General features: G+C 41.1%; 1 protein-coding gene across 1 annotated transcript; it reads right to left on the minus strand.

The window, feature by feature from the left end:
• Positions 1-3482: 3482 nt before the first annotated feature.
• On the minus strand, positions 3483-16145 carry LOC117776425. The gene is made up of 6 exons (XM_034610321.1): positions 14843-16145; positions 13306-13442; positions 13020-13192; positions 11840-12543; positions 5529-5606; positions 3483-4536 (listed from the first exon to the last, which is right to left on the minus strand). Exons 2-6 carry the CDS (start codon positions 13436-13438, stop codon positions 3483-3485), a joined length of 2142 nt encoding a protein of 713 aa, XP_034466212.1. The 5' UTR covers positions 13439-13442; positions 14843-16145.
• Between the last annotated feature and the right edge of the window lie 5160 nt (positions 16146-21305).

Genomic DNA, 21305 nt, shown 5'->3' on the forward strand with positions numbered 1-21305 from the left:
GTCTCCCAAGGCCCGAGAGTCCCCATATATAACCACATATACATTTACTAGATCCTGATTTTTATTTTGATCTCCACCAAATTGCCCAGAATCATTCATCGGTCTCGAAAGAGGATGAGATGTGTTTGATCTCCCTCTGACGGTTAGTTATGTATTCATACATAGTCACTTTAAATTTACTTTTCATTTGTTGACAGTTTTCTCAAGTCTTCTCAAATAAACATAGAAATAAATGGGTTTCCTATTCATCAAGTGCTTCTTTGTGCCGGCAGATCAAGTCAGACGCAGATAGACCAAGTCCATCCTGGAGGTGTGTCTGTAATCTGCCTCTCCCTTGTAGGTACTTATTGCTGTAACTCAGTTCACCTGGGTCCACTGTGCTGAAGTTATTTAAACCTGCGCATTTGCACATTCATACTCGTGCACATCATTCACCTCTGACACTACTGATCCAAACATCCCGAATTCTGAGGATTTCATTTGGTTGAATTTGGCTGAATGGAATATTTAAACTTTCATCATGGCATGGTGTTGTGATCTTCTGAGCCAAGACAAATGGGGGCTCGTAAATGAAGTTGGTATTATTGAACATTTCCTTGTGCCTTAGGTAGCAGGCCTGAGGTCGTATGATTTGCGTTGTGCTGGTCCAGCAATGTTTTTGCTGAGCTGTTTTTATGTTGTGTGTTTTTGTTTTTGTTTCTGCGTTTCGGGAGCTACGTCATGTGATCTTTGGAAGCCTTGGTTTGTAATTTGATGGTGGATTTTTGACTCCTGTTCTTAGGGTAGTTGTTACTGTGTTGATGCACTACAGTGGCCACAGATTTCTACAGTCGCTGGTAGGGTCACTTTCCTCAAATGTTTGTATCTGTTTGTTTTTTGCAGTGTGATGAGAAATTGAAAGCAGTCCGTGGGCACAACCGCAGCCTCAGGTGGGCCGTACAGTAATTTACTGTAGATGATTGATTAGAACGGGCAATGTTGTACATAAATACCAGCCGCAAGTATCACAGTCTAGGGAAGTCTAGGGTTGAGACTTGGCCTCTATTAGGTAGTTAGTGCAAAACTATCAAAGGGCCGACAATGGCCCATGCACTGGAGAGTCTGGCAGTCAACATGCTATTTTCGGTCTCACTATTGGTGATGATGGCTTCCTTAACGGTAGCGTTTGTGAGTGGCTGTAAGGGGGCGTCCATTTGTGGAGATAGCTGACCATTATAGCATCATTGTTGCAGAGACGTTGTGAAGAGGTAACACAGTTTTGTTTTCTTTATATGAACATGAGGTGTTGTCTAAATGTGAGCTCGGAGGAGCCACTGCTAATTTCTGTCTGCACCGGAAGTCATGCAGACAGCAGGTCTGAGCAGAAGGAGCTTTTACTTTTGCCATTTGAGCATGAGAACCTGTGTAGACTTGTGGTTCTCCCTTTTTGTTGCGATCTCCTGAGCCAGGTCATGATGAGTGCAAGTTTTCAGCAGCTTTCAAAAAACAAATGATCTCAAGAGGAAAGTCATATACTGTGAAAAAGATATTTGAACATTTATGTTTTGAAGGAGGAAACTGCAAATGGCTACAGTCTGCCTCAGTTCAGGCAAAACCTCATGAATGAGGCCAGACACATAGATGGGTATCACAAGGCGATAGCGAGTGCTCCTGTCACACTGACGGCCATGTTGAGAAATAGGAAGAAAAAAGTGTCAAAGGGACAGAAATGCAATCAGGGCAGAGTACAGATCAATACACAATGAAAAGTAATCAAATAACTGATTTGGGATATTTTAGTATGGTTTTATTGACAAAGGGGAAATACATTTAATCAACATTACAAAAGTATCTGCTTGTGCTGGTACATTCCGGCTGCATGTTACTGCTGGGTTACTGTGACTAAAACAAAAAACAATTGTTCGCAGTATGCTTTTCAGAATAAGATGAAAACCTGATATCGTTGATACCATCAGAGGGGCAACATGCTGTTACGGTCCAGCACGCAGCCAATTTGACATGTCTGGGTTATTATTACACTCAAGGTTAGAAAGTGTTGCACTGAGTCTCCTGCATCTCTGTTGACATTTCGCCTCACTGACAGCCAGCTACAGACAGGAAGTTCAGAGATTAGCGGTGGGGGTGGGGGATGCTGCAGTTGTATTGTGCTCATATGCATCATTGCTACTCATATCTGTAATAGGAAGGAATAAGTTGATGTTTTATCATGTCATGTCTTCAATATCTTCATTAAATGTAATAAACCCAAGTAGAACTAACTATGGTACAGAATTAATAGAAACCCTTTGAGAAAAGACTGATAATGGAATTGTATTGAGTTTTAGATCATTTGGGTGATATAGTTTCAAAATATCTGCCAAGTAATGGTCAATTAATGTGAATATTATTGAATAGTTTGGATAGAATACACATATATATATATATAGTACAATTTATTGATATAAGGATTTATTATATAAAGTAATTTCACTCTCCATTATACTGAAATTAGTTGAAATGCACATTGTAGAAATATTCAAAATGTTACGATAAAATGCTCGGATGCACAGAAGCTAGACATGTTAAAATGACAGCTTGTTGACATACTTTCCCTTTGACGGTGTGGTTTTTTCTGGGGTTAAGGGCAAACTTTCTGCTGCAGATGCTGTGAAACTTGCAATGCAAATGTAGCCAGATGCACCAGGAAGCTTTTTGAGCTGTCAAACGGTTTGATTCCAAGAAAACGGAGGCATGTGTGACATCTCTGAAAATAAAACGTTTTTTACTTTTTAGAACCTAACCACGTGTGGTGGACAGAATCTAGATAACACCCTTGTTGTTGTTTTGCGCCACTCATGATTAAATGAGGTCACTGGGGCGTCAGCTAATAGTATGTGATTACAAGGGAAAAGACATTTGTATTCAAAAATACAGTACGTCTGACTTGCAGGTGCAGATACAATCTGTTAACATCTCACTTAAAAATATCGCAAACATGTCGTGCAAAATGTTCTAAACAGATGATGTTTAAAAAGCTACTTTTCAAGCCTACTGTTCTCCATTTTACATAGTGGTGCTGCTATAGTCAAAACTGCAAAACTGAAAATGCTTCAGGATGCATGAAGACTTTTGCTCAAGCTTCCAAGATGGACAAGTGTAAGTCACATGTTGGCTTGCAACATATATGCCCTGCTGAGGAATTAACTATTTACATTATATATTCAATCTTACATAGTCCACAGAATTTATTTTTTAAAAAAAGAAAAAAGTGTATATAGAAAGAATATCAAAATGTGTATGTAGAGAAATATTGAAATGTGTATATGGTAAAGAAATATATTTTTATAGTTAAAAAATCACAATTTTGACCATAAGATTTAAAAATCATACAAAGTCATATGTGCTTTCTTTTATTCCTATACACCACTGACTAAATAAAACACATTGACCTGAATCTAAATGACGTATAAATGACAACGCAACAGTGTGGCCTGACGTTTACTTTACACAGCGGTGCTCCTCTCGTCCACACTGGTGGTTTGTGAGTACATTGAGCCGCTTCTGTCCTGAGGGATGTGGACCTTGATCACCTGACACAGTCTGCAGGGAGACCTGTTTATCAGCCTCACCAGGTGCCTCCTGAACTTCTCCCCGACAAACACGTACAGGATGGGGTTGAGGCAGCTGTGAGCGTAGGCAATGGCCTCTGTGACTTCTAAAGTCAACCTGATGGCTTTGCTGCGTCCACATGTTGTGTAGACATCCAGGAGCTCCAGTGCTTTGAAGAACGATGCAACGTTATAGGGGAGCCAGCAGCAGAAGAAAGCCACCACCACTGCGAGAACTAACCGGATGGCCTGTTTCTTTGACGACGGGCAGTACAGCAGCCTCCACACAATCTGAGAGTAGCAGAACCCCATGATGAGAGCTGGGATGAGCAGACCCAAAATGTTCCTTTTGAAAAGGCTAAAGACCCCCCAGAAGTGGGGGTTAGAGAAACTGGTGTCGCTCGAATCAGATGAAGGATACGCAGGATAACAGAACTGCGTCATGTTAGCATCAGAGTGCAGTTTGACAAAGATCAGATCAGGGAATGAAGCCAGAAATCCAGCCACCCATGTAACAGCAGCTGCAGCCAGTCCGAATGACCGCGTCCGTGCTCTCATGGCGTAAACAGCGTGAACTATGGCCAAGTACCGGTCAATGCTCATCAGGCAGATGAAGAAGATCCCACAGTAAAAAACAATATGATAAATGCCCAGGATCACTTTGCACATAATATCTCCGAACAGCCACTGGTCGCGGGCCTGGTGGGCGAGGAAGGGAAGAGAGCACACCAACAGCAGGTCAGCGATGGCCAAGTTCAGGAGGCACACGTCGGTCATACTGCGGAGACGCACCCCGCAGATGGTGACCCAGATGACCAGAGAGTTTCCGAGAAGGCCCAGGAGGAAGAAAATGCTGTAGAGGACAGGAAGGTATTTGGCTCCATGATGGTCGTACACACACCTATGGTCCTCAATTTCGTAGTAATAGTATTCAGTGTAGGATGTTGGGCTGGGTTGACAGACAAATGAATAATTAGGAAATATCCAGTTATTCATTGTTATTTAGCAGCATTAAACAAAAAATATAGGACAGATTACCAAAAAAACTTAGTGGAAGGATGTGATATGGGTCAAAAAGTTAAACATTTTATGGATGAATATTTATTTAAGCAGGACTGCACTGTCAGATCTGGTTGACCTACAAACATTCATACCAATATAGATTTCTCTTATATAATTAACAAATTATTGATTTATATTTGTTTTCCCTCTCTGTTATGTCTGTTGCTCTGTTGTATTGTTGCTCTTTGTGTATTCTTCTGCACTCCTGTTAAAAAATGTACAAGGGCAATTACTTTGTTGATGTCAGTCGTACTGAAAACCCAATAAAAATAAAATAAAAACATTAATAATACATTCTTGATCTGATTTTTTCCCCCACTTTCTGTAAGATTGTGCAATTTCTGGGAATAATTCATGGATCTTAATGAAAAAAAGAGGACTGATATCTATGAGTGTGTGTAATTTGGTGCAGTGGATTGAATTTAAAGAGACTATTATCCACTTTACACTCTACTGAGTGCTGAGTTCAGTTTTTTAATGACATCAATCCTGCATAACATATAAAGTACACAAGAATCTATGTATCTATGCACTGTAGCTGTGGGAAGTAAAATACAATAAAACCTTCAGACTAAACCCTTTTCACTGTGATATGTTGCACCATTAAACAAATATAACACAACAAGAATCATACACTTGTAATCTCACTGTCCCATTCAGAGGAACAAGCCACCAAAACCGATGTTATGGCTAATGACGCAGATACAGGAGACTAAAAATCCCAGCCAGCTTATATAAGATGGAAAATGAAACCAAAGTCGACAGCAAAGCACAGACAAAGACACAGAGGCATCACAGACTTTAACACAGTGTGATCTGAACAGAATAATCAACCAGATACTGGAGGTGTGTGTGTCAGCTCAGCTGGCTTAATCTTACCTTGATTCATGGTTTATAGTTGGAGTCACATTGCCACTGAAAGCAGTAACAGGGAGGATTGTGTCCATGATCAGTTTCCTAGAGAATACAAAAAAATGTAAAAGCATGACCTACTCCCTGAAATTGAAAACAGATGGTTTTAGTTTGTTGTGTTTCTCTGCAAGTGTGATAGAAGTTTTAAAAGTTCATGCTCATTTTCTGAAAAGTATCTTAACTCAAAAGTCCAAATGCAATTGGATTAAAATGACCCCCTGTTTCAAAGTGTATAAGCTATAATAACATGATTCAGTTTGTCACAAGGAAACAGGTGTGAGGTATTCCAACTGAAAAGTTAGATTATAATTTGTGGCAAGAAATATATTATCAATGTCAATTTCATGGTCATTTCCACTATTCATCACAACCATAATGACTGCAGGGCCATGGTCTATGTTTGTTATGCACGTAGCATTTTTAATTTAACTTATAAACAAATAAACAAATAATATGACCCACTGCTTTAAGTAATTTATATTTTTAGCTTTAATCTGGAAGTTGGTGATACTACTGCTGTTTCTGTAAAAATTGAACAAAATAGAGGATTTTTGCAAATGAGCCATTTAAAGAGCCCATATTTTACACCTTTCTGGGATTTAATTTGAAGTATTGGTCCCCTAAGATGATATATCAGTGGTTTAAAGACAAAAAAACTGCTGCAATGTGTATTTCCATGTCCTCTCTTCTGCCTCTCTCTGGAGCTGCAGACAGAACAGGCTGTTTTCGCCTGCCTCTTGAGCCCCTCCTCTGATTGGCTGACTGCACTTTGAGTGACACGCGACCAGGCCTATCACCGTTCTCATTCTGGCGCATTCACTCTGGTAAACACAGCTGAAAGACACGTTATGTTTGGATACCGCTGTAGAAGACCAGCCACATGTTTACAGCCGGTTACAACAGGATGTTTCTGAACGTTAAGTTACACCGTCATCATGTTTGGTCAAGTTTTAGCAGGACAGTCGGCCAATGTGGGAGTAACGCCCCGAGTTACAGTACGGAGTAACGTCTACGTACTGAGCACAGCGACACGGCACGTCAGAAGAGATGAAGCGTAACCGCTGGTCTCGAACAGTGACGTTCTTAGGAGGAATGTGCACGGACACATTCTCTTGCTTGCATCCCTCCACGCTGCAGTGTTTCTTCAGTGTTGTTAGTTGTGGTTAGCCTGTGATAGCTAACAAGCTGCTAGCTCAGCAACATGTCTGCTTAGCGTCGAGTTTGGTGTGGAGGGGTAGGGGTAGTGGTGGTGGTGGTGGGGAGCGGGGCTGGACTGGTACTGGGTGGGGCTGAGAGACGAGTGCGATGCCGCATGACATCATACGGGGGAGGTGGTACAAAACGCAACGTTTCAATAACATATTTCTTAGCACGGACATTGGAGTGAAAAAGTCCGCGGAGTGACTGTTTCCATACTTTGAGGGTCCCTACTGACCCCCTTCGAGTAATTACGGATAGCAGAAGCCCAGAAAATGTATTTTACACAATATGGGCCCTTTAATATGATAACAATAAACGGTTTTCTCTGTGCAGTTGCTGTCCATCAAATGTAGTTGCAAATTGTGAAAGAGAAAGAAATTGATTGATTGTAGATTTGACTTATTACCAGAATAACTTGAAGGATTCTTTTCTACAAAAGACCTGAGTCTATAAGTATAAGTAACTATAAGTAATATAATCCTTACTACTCAAAACTTTTCAGATACTGGAATCTTAACAGACTTTTTCCTTCTATCTAAATTACCTCCTTTAAAAATATATAATAAATGTAGTCTTCAGTCTGATATGTTTGAATCATAATGTGTACTAACACATTAACACACTAACACCACCTCTTGTATGGAATACTGTTTGAGTCAAAATTTAATGAATGAATTGATGAATAAATAAATATGGCTATGAAATAAATGGTAAATGGTTTTACATTTATATAGCGCTTTTCTAGTCTTGATGACCACTCAAAGCTCTTTACAGTACAGTTTTACATTCACCCATTCACACACACATTCATACAGTGCATCTATTAGCAGCACTGTCTTGTTCTATGAGGGGCAATTCGGGGTTCAGCATCTTGCCCAAGGACACTTTGGCATGCAAGGACGACCGCTCTACCCCTCAGCCACAGCGTGTTGTGCCAGTTCACACTTAAAAAGAACGAGTTCAAAGTTCAGTTCATGTAGCTGTATGAACTTGTTCCATTTTTATTGGGATGATTTATGTGACAAACTTACGATCATGTGTTGAGTTATTAATCGATGGTGTCGGATCATGTCTGCGTGTCGCTCCGGTCATTTTAACACTGAGTCCTGTCTGTGAGCGTCACGTCTCGTGTTGTACTGAGCACAAAAATGTTTACGAGTCATTTTTATGATGTTTAAATGCAGCCTGAGCAGCTGTGACCAGAGAAACTCTGTATTTCACAGTTCTTCCACAAAGTCACTGACCGGCTGCGTGAACGAACTCTAATCTCACTGGGTGTTTTTGAAACAAAAGTCCCACGAAATAATTAAATGTGGCATTTTGAAATAAAAGTCGCCTGAGATAAGTAAATGTGGCATTATGAAATAAAAGTACCGTGAAATAAATAAATGTTGTCTTTTGAAAATTTCATAATTTTGAAATAAGTAATTGTATTTATTTATTCATTTAAGTAAATGGATTCAGTTTTATATATATATATATATATTATGCTATATTTATATATTTATTGCCATATATTTTTACTTCCGGGTTTATTTCAAAGCCAAATTTATTTATCTATTTATTTATAAAATTTTGACTAAAATGGCATTCCATAATAGTTAACCATTCTGTGCGTCTGTTTGCAACATGCTTTTGTCCAGCACTTTTGTAATGTTTGTGTGTTTGCATTGTTACAGGCCACCAATAAATCATTGTGCAGCATTCATTTCCCCCTCTAACAGAAAATCAAATCATACTCGTGTGTTGACATACCATAAACATTATGTAAGAGAATGTGCATATAAAAGTAAGAAAACAAAAACGTACCTGTCGCGGTGCCGATGATTAGAAGTAAGCTGATATTGGTGGATTCTGGACCACAAGATGCTGTGGTGGACGGTCAAATCAAAGAATGGATCAGCTGTTTAATCTAATTTGATTATTTGCGGCACAGGAGAAATGTCAATTAGTTTGCATACTACGAGCAAAAAGCTGTGAGAAGTGCAACTGCTATTTCAAAGCACTGACATCCAACCAGGGTGCCTTGGTGGTCTTGTGGGTGAGTATTTCAAGGTGATAATATTTACTTCCTCACAATTCAAAAACAGATCACGTACCAGAGGTCTGCAGGAAGTCACCACAACCACAACTCTTCACATGCATGCCTTACAGTTTTTCTTACGAAAAAAAAAATCGTGCTTACAGTTTTTCTCGATTGCTTAAGCACGATTTTTAAAACAGGGCCCGGTTTTGCAAAACACTACACACAACTAGCACAACCACACACACAATTAGCAGAACATCTCAGATCCTTTGCAAAATGAAACACTCTTGTAAAAACTATACACTAATTTATCAAAACCATATTTTGTTACCATATGAAACACACACGTTTCATATGACTTAATTCTGTTTGAACCAGTTAGACACTGCTGTTGCTAACCTAAAACACTTTTAGCAGTTCTACTTCTCAGTGATTAAAGTATTGTAAGTGAAGTACACAGAGAAAGTGCAAATATACAATAAATTCACCAAACACTACACAAGACCAATGCTGCAGACTGATGAAAATATAATTTATTTCTCTCCATATACCCAAATCAGTCAACATGTCAACATGGAGAATCACATCAAAACATGTCCCAGTTTTCATGCTACTACAGTAGTGTGCATAACAATGTAAGCTCAGCAGATATCAGACAAACAGAAAATTCTGTATCCAGTACAGGTTACAATGACAGATTTCACTGTATATCTGCTAAGATTTGGCTGAACTCTTAGTCCAGCCTCCCTCAGCGTCAATCCGTGGTTCACGACATGGTCAACTAGTGTTGCGCAAATTTCATTTGATAAATTTGGTCCTCTTCTTCTTTGAGCACGTTCTCCTCCTGCTTCAGGTCTTCCTCTTCCTCTTCCTCTTCCTCTACCTCCACCTCGGCCTCTACCTCTGGCAAGGCCTCCGCCACTTCCTCTTCCTCCTTGGATTCCCCCTCTCACCCTCACTCTTGTTCTTCTTCTGACTCCTTCCATTTTGGTTGAAGACAGGTGAACTCACCTGCTGCATTTGTATAGTGCTTAAACCTGATTGGTGTGTCTACAATTAAGCAGTCATGTGTTTGCGCACCTGATGGCTGTGTTGAACCAATTGGCTCATAGGGGGGGTCATTTGACAGTCAGTGCTTTGGAATTGCAAGGAAGTGACATCTTGATATACTTCTGTGTCTAATGTATACAAGTGTGTTTAGTGTTTTGCAAATCACTGTGTGTATTGTTTTGCAAAAAGTGTGAAGCTGACATTGTGCTTATAGTGGTGCAGATCTGGGCCCATGTTTTGCTCCTTGAGTGTAAGGTTTTGATAATTGTGTAATACTTTTGATTTTAGTGTTTATGCAATCGAAAAAAAACTGTAAATATGCGAGGTGATCTGCAGACACGTGCTGGTGGAGGTTTGCACAGCTCTGCAGGCAGGTTGGTGCTTGTTGTTTTTGTTGCATAGAAGAAGTGATACAACTGACACTGACATAAGTAAAGTCTACACAGTTGTCACAAAAGAGCACATATATAGGAAGCGAGTAACTTTCTCTGAGTGGGGCAAAGCTCTGACTAATATCTGAAGGCCAAGCTGAGATGTGTCTATTGCATTTTGCAGGATTGTGTGCATCGTTTCGATTTGGTCGGGTATAAATGTGGCTTGTTGGCCCAGATGAACAAACACTGGCACGTTAGTCAGTATGTTGTTGTTATATGACACATGCAGGGACTCTGCTCTGCACATCTCCTGTCAAATAAATACAAGCTGCCGAGAATGACTGTGAAATGTGCAAAGACTCTGCTCTGCACATCTCCTGTCAAATAAATACAAGCTGCCGAGAATGACTGTGAAATGTTTTTAATCATCTCGATGTCCTTGGTGACGGTGCACTGCTGAGTCAAGGGGCTTCGCTTGTGACATTTCTCTTACACTAGTACGGTGTCCCTTCTGAACCTGCCTGTTTGGAATTGGCTACTCTCTTGTTCTGTGTTCAGAATTATTCCTTGTCATTAGTGAGTCCTCCTCAAACAGTTCTACAATATACTGTCACTTTGTAATGTTTGTGTGCTGGACGTGTGCAAAGCTTTTTATAAACCCTCCATGGTGCAGAGTGAAGTTAGAAAACTGTGTTCATCCTACCTGGTTCCCCTGCAGTGAAGATTGTATAGTCAATAGTCAACGTTTTTCATAAAAAGAAACAGAATTTACATGATTACTGTTCATGTTTGTGGTTTATATATAAGTTTTAAGGAATTACTCAAAAAACAAACGTTGTGCTTTTAGGCAAATCGCAAATGAAGAAGTGATTCTATATATGTGGTTGCCGTGACCGAGATCAGCACCTGCGACACCTGTGAGTGTATGTGTCAGTCGGATATGGTATGGTACATCGATTTGGGCCTGCGGTTTGGCCCAGTTGCTGTTGTTAATTTGAGAACGTAGATGAGGACACGCTCAACTTGCTCCTCCCCTATTGACGGTTGCAGAGCGCTGGTCTCCTAGCGCTGGGATCTATTGGCAGAAATTTGATATAAAATATTCTGCAACATGCAAATCCACTACAAAATATCATTCAATTCTACACACTGCACCTTTAAATCTTTTCTAATATTGAATCGCATGTCCAAATCACACCAAATTCACCTCTGCACTTCCCTGCACCATTAATTAAATGCATGCCAAGTTTGAAGTTAATAATCGGATGGGCTTGCGAGATATGGGTTACACATCCAAACAGACAGACGTTTGTGGAATTAATAGGTCGACGAGACACAGGCACACCAGAAAGTTTTATTTTCTTTATTTTCTTTTACAAAAACAATACAATTGCACAAGTTCCAAATATACTTTGAATTACATGATTTGAATAAAAATTTCATGAAAATCTGTGCACTTTTTCAAATCATTGAATCATTCCCTCGTTTCTGGAAATTATCAGTGCACCAATTTACAGTTCTAAAAAGCATCATCTACCCAACACTACACACTCACACACTGCTGAATCATCACAACCACACATGCACACACCACCACCGCACAGACACCAGGTATGTTTTACATTCTTCAGTAATCTGATTTCACGGGCGTGTTGGAAGTCTCTTTCTCTGTGGTGTCCCTGAGTCTGACAGCCACTCTGCTCTGATAACTCCAGCAGAAGCATCTCGTCATCACCTTGCCCAGTGACTTCCTAAACTTCTCCCCTACAAACGCATAGATGACCGGATTCACGCAGCAGTGAGCCAATGAAATGATCTCAGCAAAGGTCATGGTAGAGTTGATTTTCAAAGCCTCACAGTTGCTAATGATTTCAAAGAGCTGCAGTGTCTCAAGGAAAACGATGACATTGTAAGGGACCCAGCACACCACAAACACACACACTATGATGAAAATCAGTTTCACAGCTTTGTCCTTTTTGGAGTTCCTGGACCTGGACAGCACCACAAGAATTTTCGCGTAGCAGAAAATCATAATGGGGAGGCAGAGGAAAAGGCCCACTGTGTTTTCACTGAAGTTTCGCTGAATCTTCCAGAACTGCTGCATGTTATCGGGGTACAGAGGCACACATTGTGGGTTATCTTCCTCTATCTCCAAGGAGGCAAATATCAGCTGAGGTGTTGCCATGACGGCAGCGACAACCCAGATGGTGATGCTAGCTGTGATCCCGTAGCGAAGCGTCCTGGCTCGCATGGCTGCCACGGCGTGGACGATGGCCAGGTAGCGGTCCATGCTCATTAAGGTCACGAACAGATTGCCGCTGTAGAAACCCAGCTGTTCCGAGCAGCAGAGGAGGAAACAAAATAAGAACAGGATGCAACATGAGGCCGACGTTTGTCAGGCTTTACAGGACGCAGTGACGTCTGACATACAACAGCAGCTGTTTCTCACCTCACCTAAAGAGAGCAGCCATAACCAGAGAATATACAATATATGATATCTTGGTTATTGGCAGAATATTTCCCCCATTATAAAAACAAAGGCACACACAACTTGTGTTCCCAGCATTACATACACTACAACTACTTGCACAAGCTGGATGTAATGTATCAATTTAGCACTTAATACAGTTTATTAGCATTAATCCGATCAGAGTTGATTAAAACAAACAAACTCCGTCCTTGTACGATGTCATATAAGGAGCAATGTTTTACCACGGATACAAGGTCATAGTGTAAATGTAGAATAAGTGTTACATCATCTGTTCCTCTTTATGAAATAAGCTTCAAAACTACTCAAAGTGTGTTCACCTGATAGACTCCTGTCATCAGTCTGCACGACGCCAGGTTCTGGGGGTTGTGGGCCCACAGGGGCAGAGATAAAGCCAGCATGAGGTCAGACAGGGCCAGGTTGAGGAGGCACACATCCGTCATAGTTTTCAACTTTATGTAGCGGAGGAGAACCCAGAGGACTGTCACGTTACCTGGGAAATCACTTTGAATTATTAATCGGTATTTCTGGAGCTTCTGGTAACAAACTGTAGATGTGAACTGTTGAAATGCAAATGTGAGTTAACTGTGTGCATTGTGAACATACCGAGCAGACCAAGACAAAACAGCAGGTAGTAAAGAACTGGTAAGACCATGGATCCACTGGGAAACTCTGAACTGGTATCCTGGTCACAGGTGGAATTGTAGTAATCATAGTCATCTGCGTCTGATGCGTTCATACTGCTGTGTGAGGAGGAACAGAGTATTTAGAGATAACTTTAGTGTCACAAAGTAAGACAAAGACAAAATACAGTCCTCAACCTCAGGTGGTCAGGGGATCCAAATTATCACCAATGAAATCACCACGAGTCAAGCATTCAAAAACTAAATCATGTAAATGACAATAATGTTGTTACATTCCCATGTTTTCTACAGTAAGCTGAAATCTAGCCTCGTCAAAACCAATATTGTACAGCAGTGACTTATTTCAGTTCCTGCAAACGAACAAAATTAACACATCAACCAAATAAAACCATATGAACGAGGCATGTCCACAACATTAGCTTCTAGTCTGATTTAACATGTATTCAAAATGTATTGAGTTGTGCTTCTATAACTCTGTTCTTCAAAAGGAGCCGCCCAGCCAAAACTGCTCTTGGGTGCAAAACCAACACCAATCAGTTGTTCTGGCAGATGTGTTCCTCCTGTACCTTCAATCTATCACCAAATTAAATAGTTAAAGCAACAAAAAAACATCTTAAACTTCCTTTATTGGTTAATTCACCCTTTCTCACCAAAAACCTGTTATCCCTCTTCCTTATATGGCCTTGAATGCTACAATCTCTCCGCTCGTGCTTTTCTCTGTAGATATAGATAACTAGATGTGACCATACAGGACAATTCTGGTTTATAATCCAAATTAAATTAATTTACTTTCTTCTTATTCAAATGAAAAGCCAAAGTGGCTCAATGATTAAAATGTAGGAAATACTTACTTCACCAACAATGAGCTCTTTTGACTCCTGATTCAAAAAAGAGAAAAAGCTTTTCCTTCATTCAAGTGTTTGTAAAAACTGATAGAGTTACTGTTCAAAAAACAGTAACAGGGCTGTTTCACTGAAAATGCGTCTGTCCCAACACTGACTGTGTTCTAGTAATGAAGTGTGTTACTAGCACATCTAACAACACGGACTTTCCTGCCCTTTAGGATTCACGTTTCAGATACAATCATCGTTTGGTGAGTCACTTGTTAAAGGCTTCTCCAACAAACATTTTGGTATTTTAAACACAAAAACAATTCTCCAATGACTGTCACCAGCCTCGATGTAAATTCAATGTTTTATCTTTCTATAAATATCTCAAACCTCCTCCTACTCTGATCATAATCAAATTCATGTGATCTCATTCAAACCACAGCTGTAACTTTTTTCTCTTACTATCACCTTAGACAGAACCACGTGGTCTGACACCCATCCGACCCTCGCTTCCTGTGGCTGACATTGTGTATACAAACACACACACACACACAAACACACGTTCCCCACCTAAGCACTATGTGATTGAGGGGGAAGAAGGTGAGACACGAGGTAAGTATTGCAAATAGCAGCTGAAAATTTTTAAATATGGAATATGAACGTGCTCACCAAAATTACTGCTCCTGTAATTTGTTTGTTCTTGTGTTCTTGTCCTCAAGCTTTCAAGTCATCCAGTCGAGTAGCATCACTCTCTTTTTATTCTCATTTCTGGTAATGTGAACCCTGGCCTCTGTCGTTTCCTCTGCATCATGTTAAACCTGCAGAGGTGTCAGAGGTGTGTGGCTTTCTCAGAAATGTGGTAAGAGCGGAGTAAAGGCCAAATGGATTCTGTCAAGGCACTTTTCTCTACTTCTTTCCTGTCTTGAAGAATGAAATGAACATTTGAAAATCACACTCAGCTCATTTGGAATCACAAAAGATATCACATTTCAGTGCTTGATAGAATTGAATCAACTTAACTTTATTAGCTGGATGATGCTCATGTTAAAACAACAGCCCCTGTAGAACAAGTTGCCTGAGTCTTGGTATTCATTCAGGACCAATAAATAAGTGTCTGATTGTGCCCAATTTGATTGTGCGTACATGTTAAATCACCTTTACTCTTCACTTTATCTAAATCATTCACTCATTAGATGAGTGTGAGAGGGGCTAGCATCTGTTTTAGAGATTAAAGAAGTGACCTGCCATTGTCACAAGGAAGAGAGAAAGTTTATCTACTGTACACAATATGAAAAAATGAACAGCATGCTCTCTAACGTGGACGCTACAACGTGCTGTAGATAAGCTTCTGTGAGGCATTCTGTAAAATGCCGGATGTTTACAGCATGATCATTTCAAATCTGTTACTCAGAGAAGCTGACGAACCTACTGCATGGCTTTCTTTTAAATGAGAGCGGATGTGTTGTATCATGGAAAGAAGAGTGGGAGCCAGAGCCTTCAAGCTTCTGTCCTGCGGCATCATCTCCCTTTTTCAGTTTGAGAGGCAAACACCCTTTCTACCTTTAAGAGTCGGCTTGAAACTTTCCTGTTTTGATAAAGCTTATAGTTAGAGTTCAGGTCTGTCTTGGACCAGCTCTTAGTTGTGCTGCTATAGGTCCAGAATGTTGGGGGACACATGGAGCTGCTCCTTCCTCTTCATCACATTAATATCTCATTGTGGAGGTGAGGGGGCTGGGAGAGCACCTTCATCAATCAGCCCACGTGAGACACGGAGAAACGGAGAGTCGCAAGGAAAGAGAGACAGAAACTGCGCTGCAAAGCTCCGGAAGTTTACGTTTGACTTTTGAATTTATGTTTTAAGTTTAATAAAGTATGCTTCAAAGCAACAGTGTCTCTGGCTGTGTGTGGGATCGAGGATTGCCCCACTGGCGCCCAACATGGGGCTCCACGCAGCCAGAGACGCGGACCGAGAGGCGGAGACGGAGCTGCTACGGATGGTGGAGGACTTCGTGGCCGCGTACCGGGAGCGGAGAGCGCGGAATCGGCGACACGCCCGCCGCTGGGTTCCCCAGAGTTGCGCAGGGACGCGGAATCGGAGCCGCGCTCGCCGTCAGCGCTGCACGAGGACGCGGAATCGGGATCGCGCTCACCGCCTCTTTCAGCGCGGTGCGGCAGGGGGAAGCGGGCTCGCGTCCCGACCGGGCAAGCAGACGCTCCGTCAGCGTCGTCCTTCCTCTCCGCCTGCCTCAGGAGCGCCTCCAGCCCCCGTCTGCTCTCCGCTCTCTGTCTCAGCATCATGTCCGCGTCTCTGGCTGCGTGGAGCCCCACGTTGGGCGCCAGTTCTTCAATAGACCATGCCACGGGGCTCTCACCACAGCAGCCAGAGACAAACCATTCAGGTTTTAGCATATCTATTTAAAGACCAGGTGCAAACATAAACTTAACTACAACATAAATCCAGCACTTCCTGCTGGCATGTAGCTTTACAGCTTAGTCTTTGAGGAGTCTCTCCCGTGACTGTCTCCGTGTCTCTGAGTCTTTAGATTGCTTAGCTATGTACAGTATAATATGCATACTCAAGTATACTAATATTATTGGTAAATGCTTTCATTACAATTGTCATTACTGCTCCCTTCGTGTCTGTCAGACATTATCTTTAGTGTAAATACTTTAAACATTGATACAACTTTTCCACCTCTGTCTTTTCTCGCGAAAGTGGTAAATATTGTTGTTGATGTGCTCTGTTACACATGACATCTATTGCACTCCTGTCCATCATGGGAGAGGGATCCCTCACTTGTGACTCTCTTTGAGGTTGCTACAATTTTAAGGGTTTCTTTGGTCGTTTTTCCTCACTCAGGGTTAAGGGCAGAGGCTGTAGCACCTTGTAAAGCCCTAAAGCAGGGGTATTCAACTAAAATGTAAAGAGGTCACGTTAGAGAAAATTTCTTGAAGCAAAGGTCCGGAAGATCATAATGTCTAACTATTTAGTGTGGTATATATTTAAGTAGCCTAGTAGTTGTATCAACATCTGCATGTACTAAATACCTGACTGTCAAATCAAATGAATTCAGTACGATTGAAAAACTTTGACAATATTTATTGTCACGTAACAAAGAACTGAACATATATGTATGATTGCAGATATGTATAATGTTCTCTCATTAACTAAATAAAAGTAGGGCTGCATTTCAAAATAAGAGAAAATAAATAAAATGTGAAAATTGTGCATGTTCAAATAAAGGGCTTAACGTCAGAAAAATAAAATAAAGGGAGCAAAAGCTTGAATTTCCCTTTTTCTGTTTCACATCTTGACTCAAAAGTCGCAACCAATTTTTACAGATAATAAATCTCAACACATCTTAACAATTGAACATTTTTAGAATCACTTTCTTCCCCTCTTATATCCCACTCCCCCACTTTGTTCATCTATTTCTCTCCCTTTCTCCGTCTCACTCCTGTTTCTCTCCCTTTCTCCGTCTCACTCCTGTTTCTCTCCCTTTCTCCGTCACACTCCTCTGTTTCTCCACTTTCTCCGTCTCACTCCTGTTTCTCAACTTTCTCCAGCTCACTCCTCCGTTTCTCTCCCTTTCTCCGTCTCACTCCTGTTTCTCTCCTTTTCTCCGTCTCACTCCTCTGTTTCTCAACTTTCTCCGTCTCACTCCTCTGTTTCTCTCCCTTTCTCCGTCTCACTCCTCTGTTTCTCAACTTTCTCCAGCTCACTCCTCCGTTTCTCTCCCTTTCTCCATCTCACTCCTCTGTTTCTCTCCCTTTCTCCAGCTTACTCCTGTTTCTCAACTTTCTCCAGCTCACTCCTCTGTTTCTCTCCCTTTATCCGTCTCACTCCTCTGTATCTCTCCCTTTGTTTTCTCTACCTGTATCGCTATCTTTCTTTTTCTTTCTATCGTCTTTTCATGTCGTCACCCTCTTAAACTAATGGCCTAAGTCATTTTTTGACAAAAATGATTTTTTTGCCTAAATCATCTCCTCATGATGCTTGCCACCTCTGGTAAAATCGCCTCCATCCTCAGTTGAACAGATCATGCAATTCTACCCCTGTTGTATAATGGCCTATGTCAAGAGTGTGACTTAGGCTGTTTTATTTTGCCTAAGTCAAAAGACAATGTGACTTAGGCAATTTTACAAGCTTTTCAAGATGGCGGCTGCATCAAGAAGAATGAAAATCTACCTAGCCGCTGAAGTTATTTCCATGATTCAGGGCTCGTCCCCTATTGGTAAGTGATGAGGTTTACTATAATATAGTCTAGGCTATAAATTTTGCATAGTTATTTAGTCTTTTAGTCAGCATTTTAGTCAGCAAAATAGCTAAGTCCATGAAGCTAGCATCCAAGGAGAAACGTCTCAAAGGAGAAACGTCTCAAAGGAATGTCATACAAGAGCAAAGGTGGCAAAGAAATAAGTTTAAAGGCTATGGGTCCTCCCTGCAACTCGAAGTTATGTCAGCGAGTCTCAACTCGAGACTGCCAAGTCATTACAGAAGAGCAGCGGCAGTGGATATTTCAGAAGATTTGGGCAATGAACACCTGGGAAGAACGTCGGTTATACGTCACCACTTTGGCCACCAAGGTTAAAATAAAGCAAAAGAAAGTTGCTGAGGGATCCCGACGCAATTCATCATTGTCCTACCAACTGAAGCTTCAAGATGGAACAAGTCTCAAAGTGTGCAAGGCACTTTTTTCATCTACACTTGGTCTTCCTGAAAGAACCATTACACACTGGCTGAACAAAGTCACCATCGACCATGACGAACAAGCAGCAGCGCCGCCATCTACATCTGGACCTAAGAGTGGCAATCATGCAAAGCTTGAAACCGATGTCAAGGATTTCCTTAAGGACTGGTTGAGGGACCTGCCCACTGTTGATTCACACTACTGCAGAAGCACAGAGACCTACAAAGACAAGAGGTTCCTTCAACCAGGCACAACCATCTCCCAACTACATCGGGAATATCAACAGGCAGCTGCAACTGCTGGAGTGAGGGCCGTTGGAATACGATATTTCACAGATATGTTCCATGAAGAGAAGTATTCCGTATTCATTCCGCGAAAAGATCAGTGTGATGTTTGTGTTTCATTCAAGCATGGGAATATCAGTAAGGCCGAATATGATGCACATGTCACCCAGAAAGATGAAGCGAGGCAAGAGAAATCCTGTGACAAGGATTCTGCGAATAATGAGAAGTCGGTTTGGACAATGGACTTGCAAGCTGTGCTGCTGTGTCCAAAAACCCAAGCCAGCAGCCTGTATTACAAAACGAAACTGCAGGTCCATAACTTTACCCTCTTCGACTTGAGATCAAAGGAAGGGTACTGCTACATTTGGGACGAATCGGAGGGCGACCTGAATAGCGAGGTATTTGCACAACTTCAATATCGCCATTTTGAAGGTGTGATCAAAGACCATCCAGAACTCAAGGAGATCATAGTGTGGAGCGACGGTTGCGGTTATCAGAACCGCAATGCATGTGTGGCGAATGCATTCTCTGAGCTTGCAAGGAAATATGGGGTACTAATAACACAGAAATACCTTGTTGCAGGGCACACACAAATGGAGTGTGACAGCATGCATAGTACTATTGAACGCAAAATAGTTACGGATATCTTCACCCCGAGAGACTATGTCACCATACTCCAGACTGCAAGAATCAGGCCATCACCTTACCATGTGAAGGTGCTCAAGCGTGATGAGTTCCTGAAAATGAATGGATCTTACTTCATTAGCATCAGACCAGGCAAAAAAGCTGGAGATCTGACTGTGCATCACTTGCGGGCTCTTCAGTTTAGCAGTGAAGGCAAGGTCCATTTCAAGCTGTCCTTCTCGGAGGACTCTGCGTGGGAAGCACTGCCACAAAGGGTACAGGTGCCAAATGAGCCGATAGCATGGATACGAATGTTTCCATGTGCTCTGCCAATCAAGGAGAGAAAGTTCCAGGACCTCCAGTCAATGAAACACGTCATGCCCGTTGAGTGTCATCACTTCTTTGACAATTTACCACATTAATAGGCATCAGTCAAGAACCCAGCAAAGAAGAGCTGGAGGGAGAAGTGAGGAGATGCACATGCCTCCTCAGCATTATGTTTAGTTAGTTTGTTAGTTATGCTTTATTGTTGACAGAGTTGAAGGTTTAAAATTGCTTAAGTCATTTATTCCTCTTACTGTACATAATTGACAGACATTGTTATTAGTGTGGCAATAGTCATCTATTGTCATAACCTTTTGGAGTGAAATTATTAATAAATATCATATATTCAATATTTGGTAAACATTTTTGTGTTTTCTGAAAAACCTGAAAAAATTACTTGGGCCATTAGTTTAAGAGGGTGACGATGTGTAACTTGCCTCTACCTCTCTCATCTGTCTGCACTGTAGAGTCGCAATGTTTACCGCCTGGAATGCACAGACCTGATTGGCTGAGTAGTATCACGTGGGATGGCTTAACTCGCATGCAATTGGTCTGTGCGTTTCCTCATCCGCTAAACCACTACCGTAAAGACTACAAAAGCTGCGCCGGTTACAAATAGAAGCGCCCCGTCAGGTTTTAAATCATAACCTTCTGTTTTGGCTGTAGGTCCGGGTCCGTACGGGACGGCTTCTGGGTCCGGACCCGGACCGCGGTCCGCCTGTTAGTGACCTCTGCCCTAAAGGGTAATGGGTAATTGTGATTTGTGAATATAGGCTATACAAATAACATGAATTCATTGATTTAATTTCCAATATAAACTACAATGCAAAAGTTATTTGGTTATTGCTCAGAAAGGAATGGAGATGACATGAGGTAAAAATTTAATAATCTCATTTGCAAAACAAAACCACACAATTTAACTATCAATACAAGCAATTGGGCCTTAAGCAGAATTTAATGCAAAAAAACATCACTAAAATTAACTGAGATAAAAAGGAGAATGTATTCATGGATTAAAACGCTTATATAATATAATACTGAAAAGAATTATGTAAAATTACATGTTTGAACCAACATTTCTTACACATCAACACTTTCAGATCTATAACAAGCAACAACCTTTGTTTATTAGATGCAACACAACCCACTGTTAGTTTCACCTTTGAGTCATCATCAAATAGTTGAATAAAACATTTTTTTTTACAATAA

Source organism: Hippoglossus hippoglossus, chromosome 16 (assembly GCF_009819705.1).
Source record: "Hippoglossus hippoglossus isolate fHipHip1 chromosome 16, fHipHip1.pri, whole genome shotgun sequence".
Classification (NCBI taxonomy): domain Eukaryota; kingdom Metazoa; phylum Chordata; class Actinopteri; order Pleuronectiformes; family Pleuronectidae; genus Hippoglossus; species Hippoglossus hippoglossus.

Excerpts from the sequence above, each read along its gene's own strand:
- LOC117776425 (XM_034610321.1), bottom strand. The coding sequence starts at position 13,438 with ATGAACGCATCAGACGCAGATGACTATGATTACTACAATTCCACCTGT. Across the intron at positions 12,544-13,019 it reads TGATGACAGGAGTCTATCAG|CTGGGTTTCTACAGCGGCAA; the intron begins GTGAACACACTT and ends TGCTCGGAACAG. Across the intron at positions 4,537-5,528 it reads ACTATAAACCATGAATCAAG|CCCAACATCCTACACTGAAT; the intron begins GTAAGATTAAGC and ends CTGTCAACCCAG.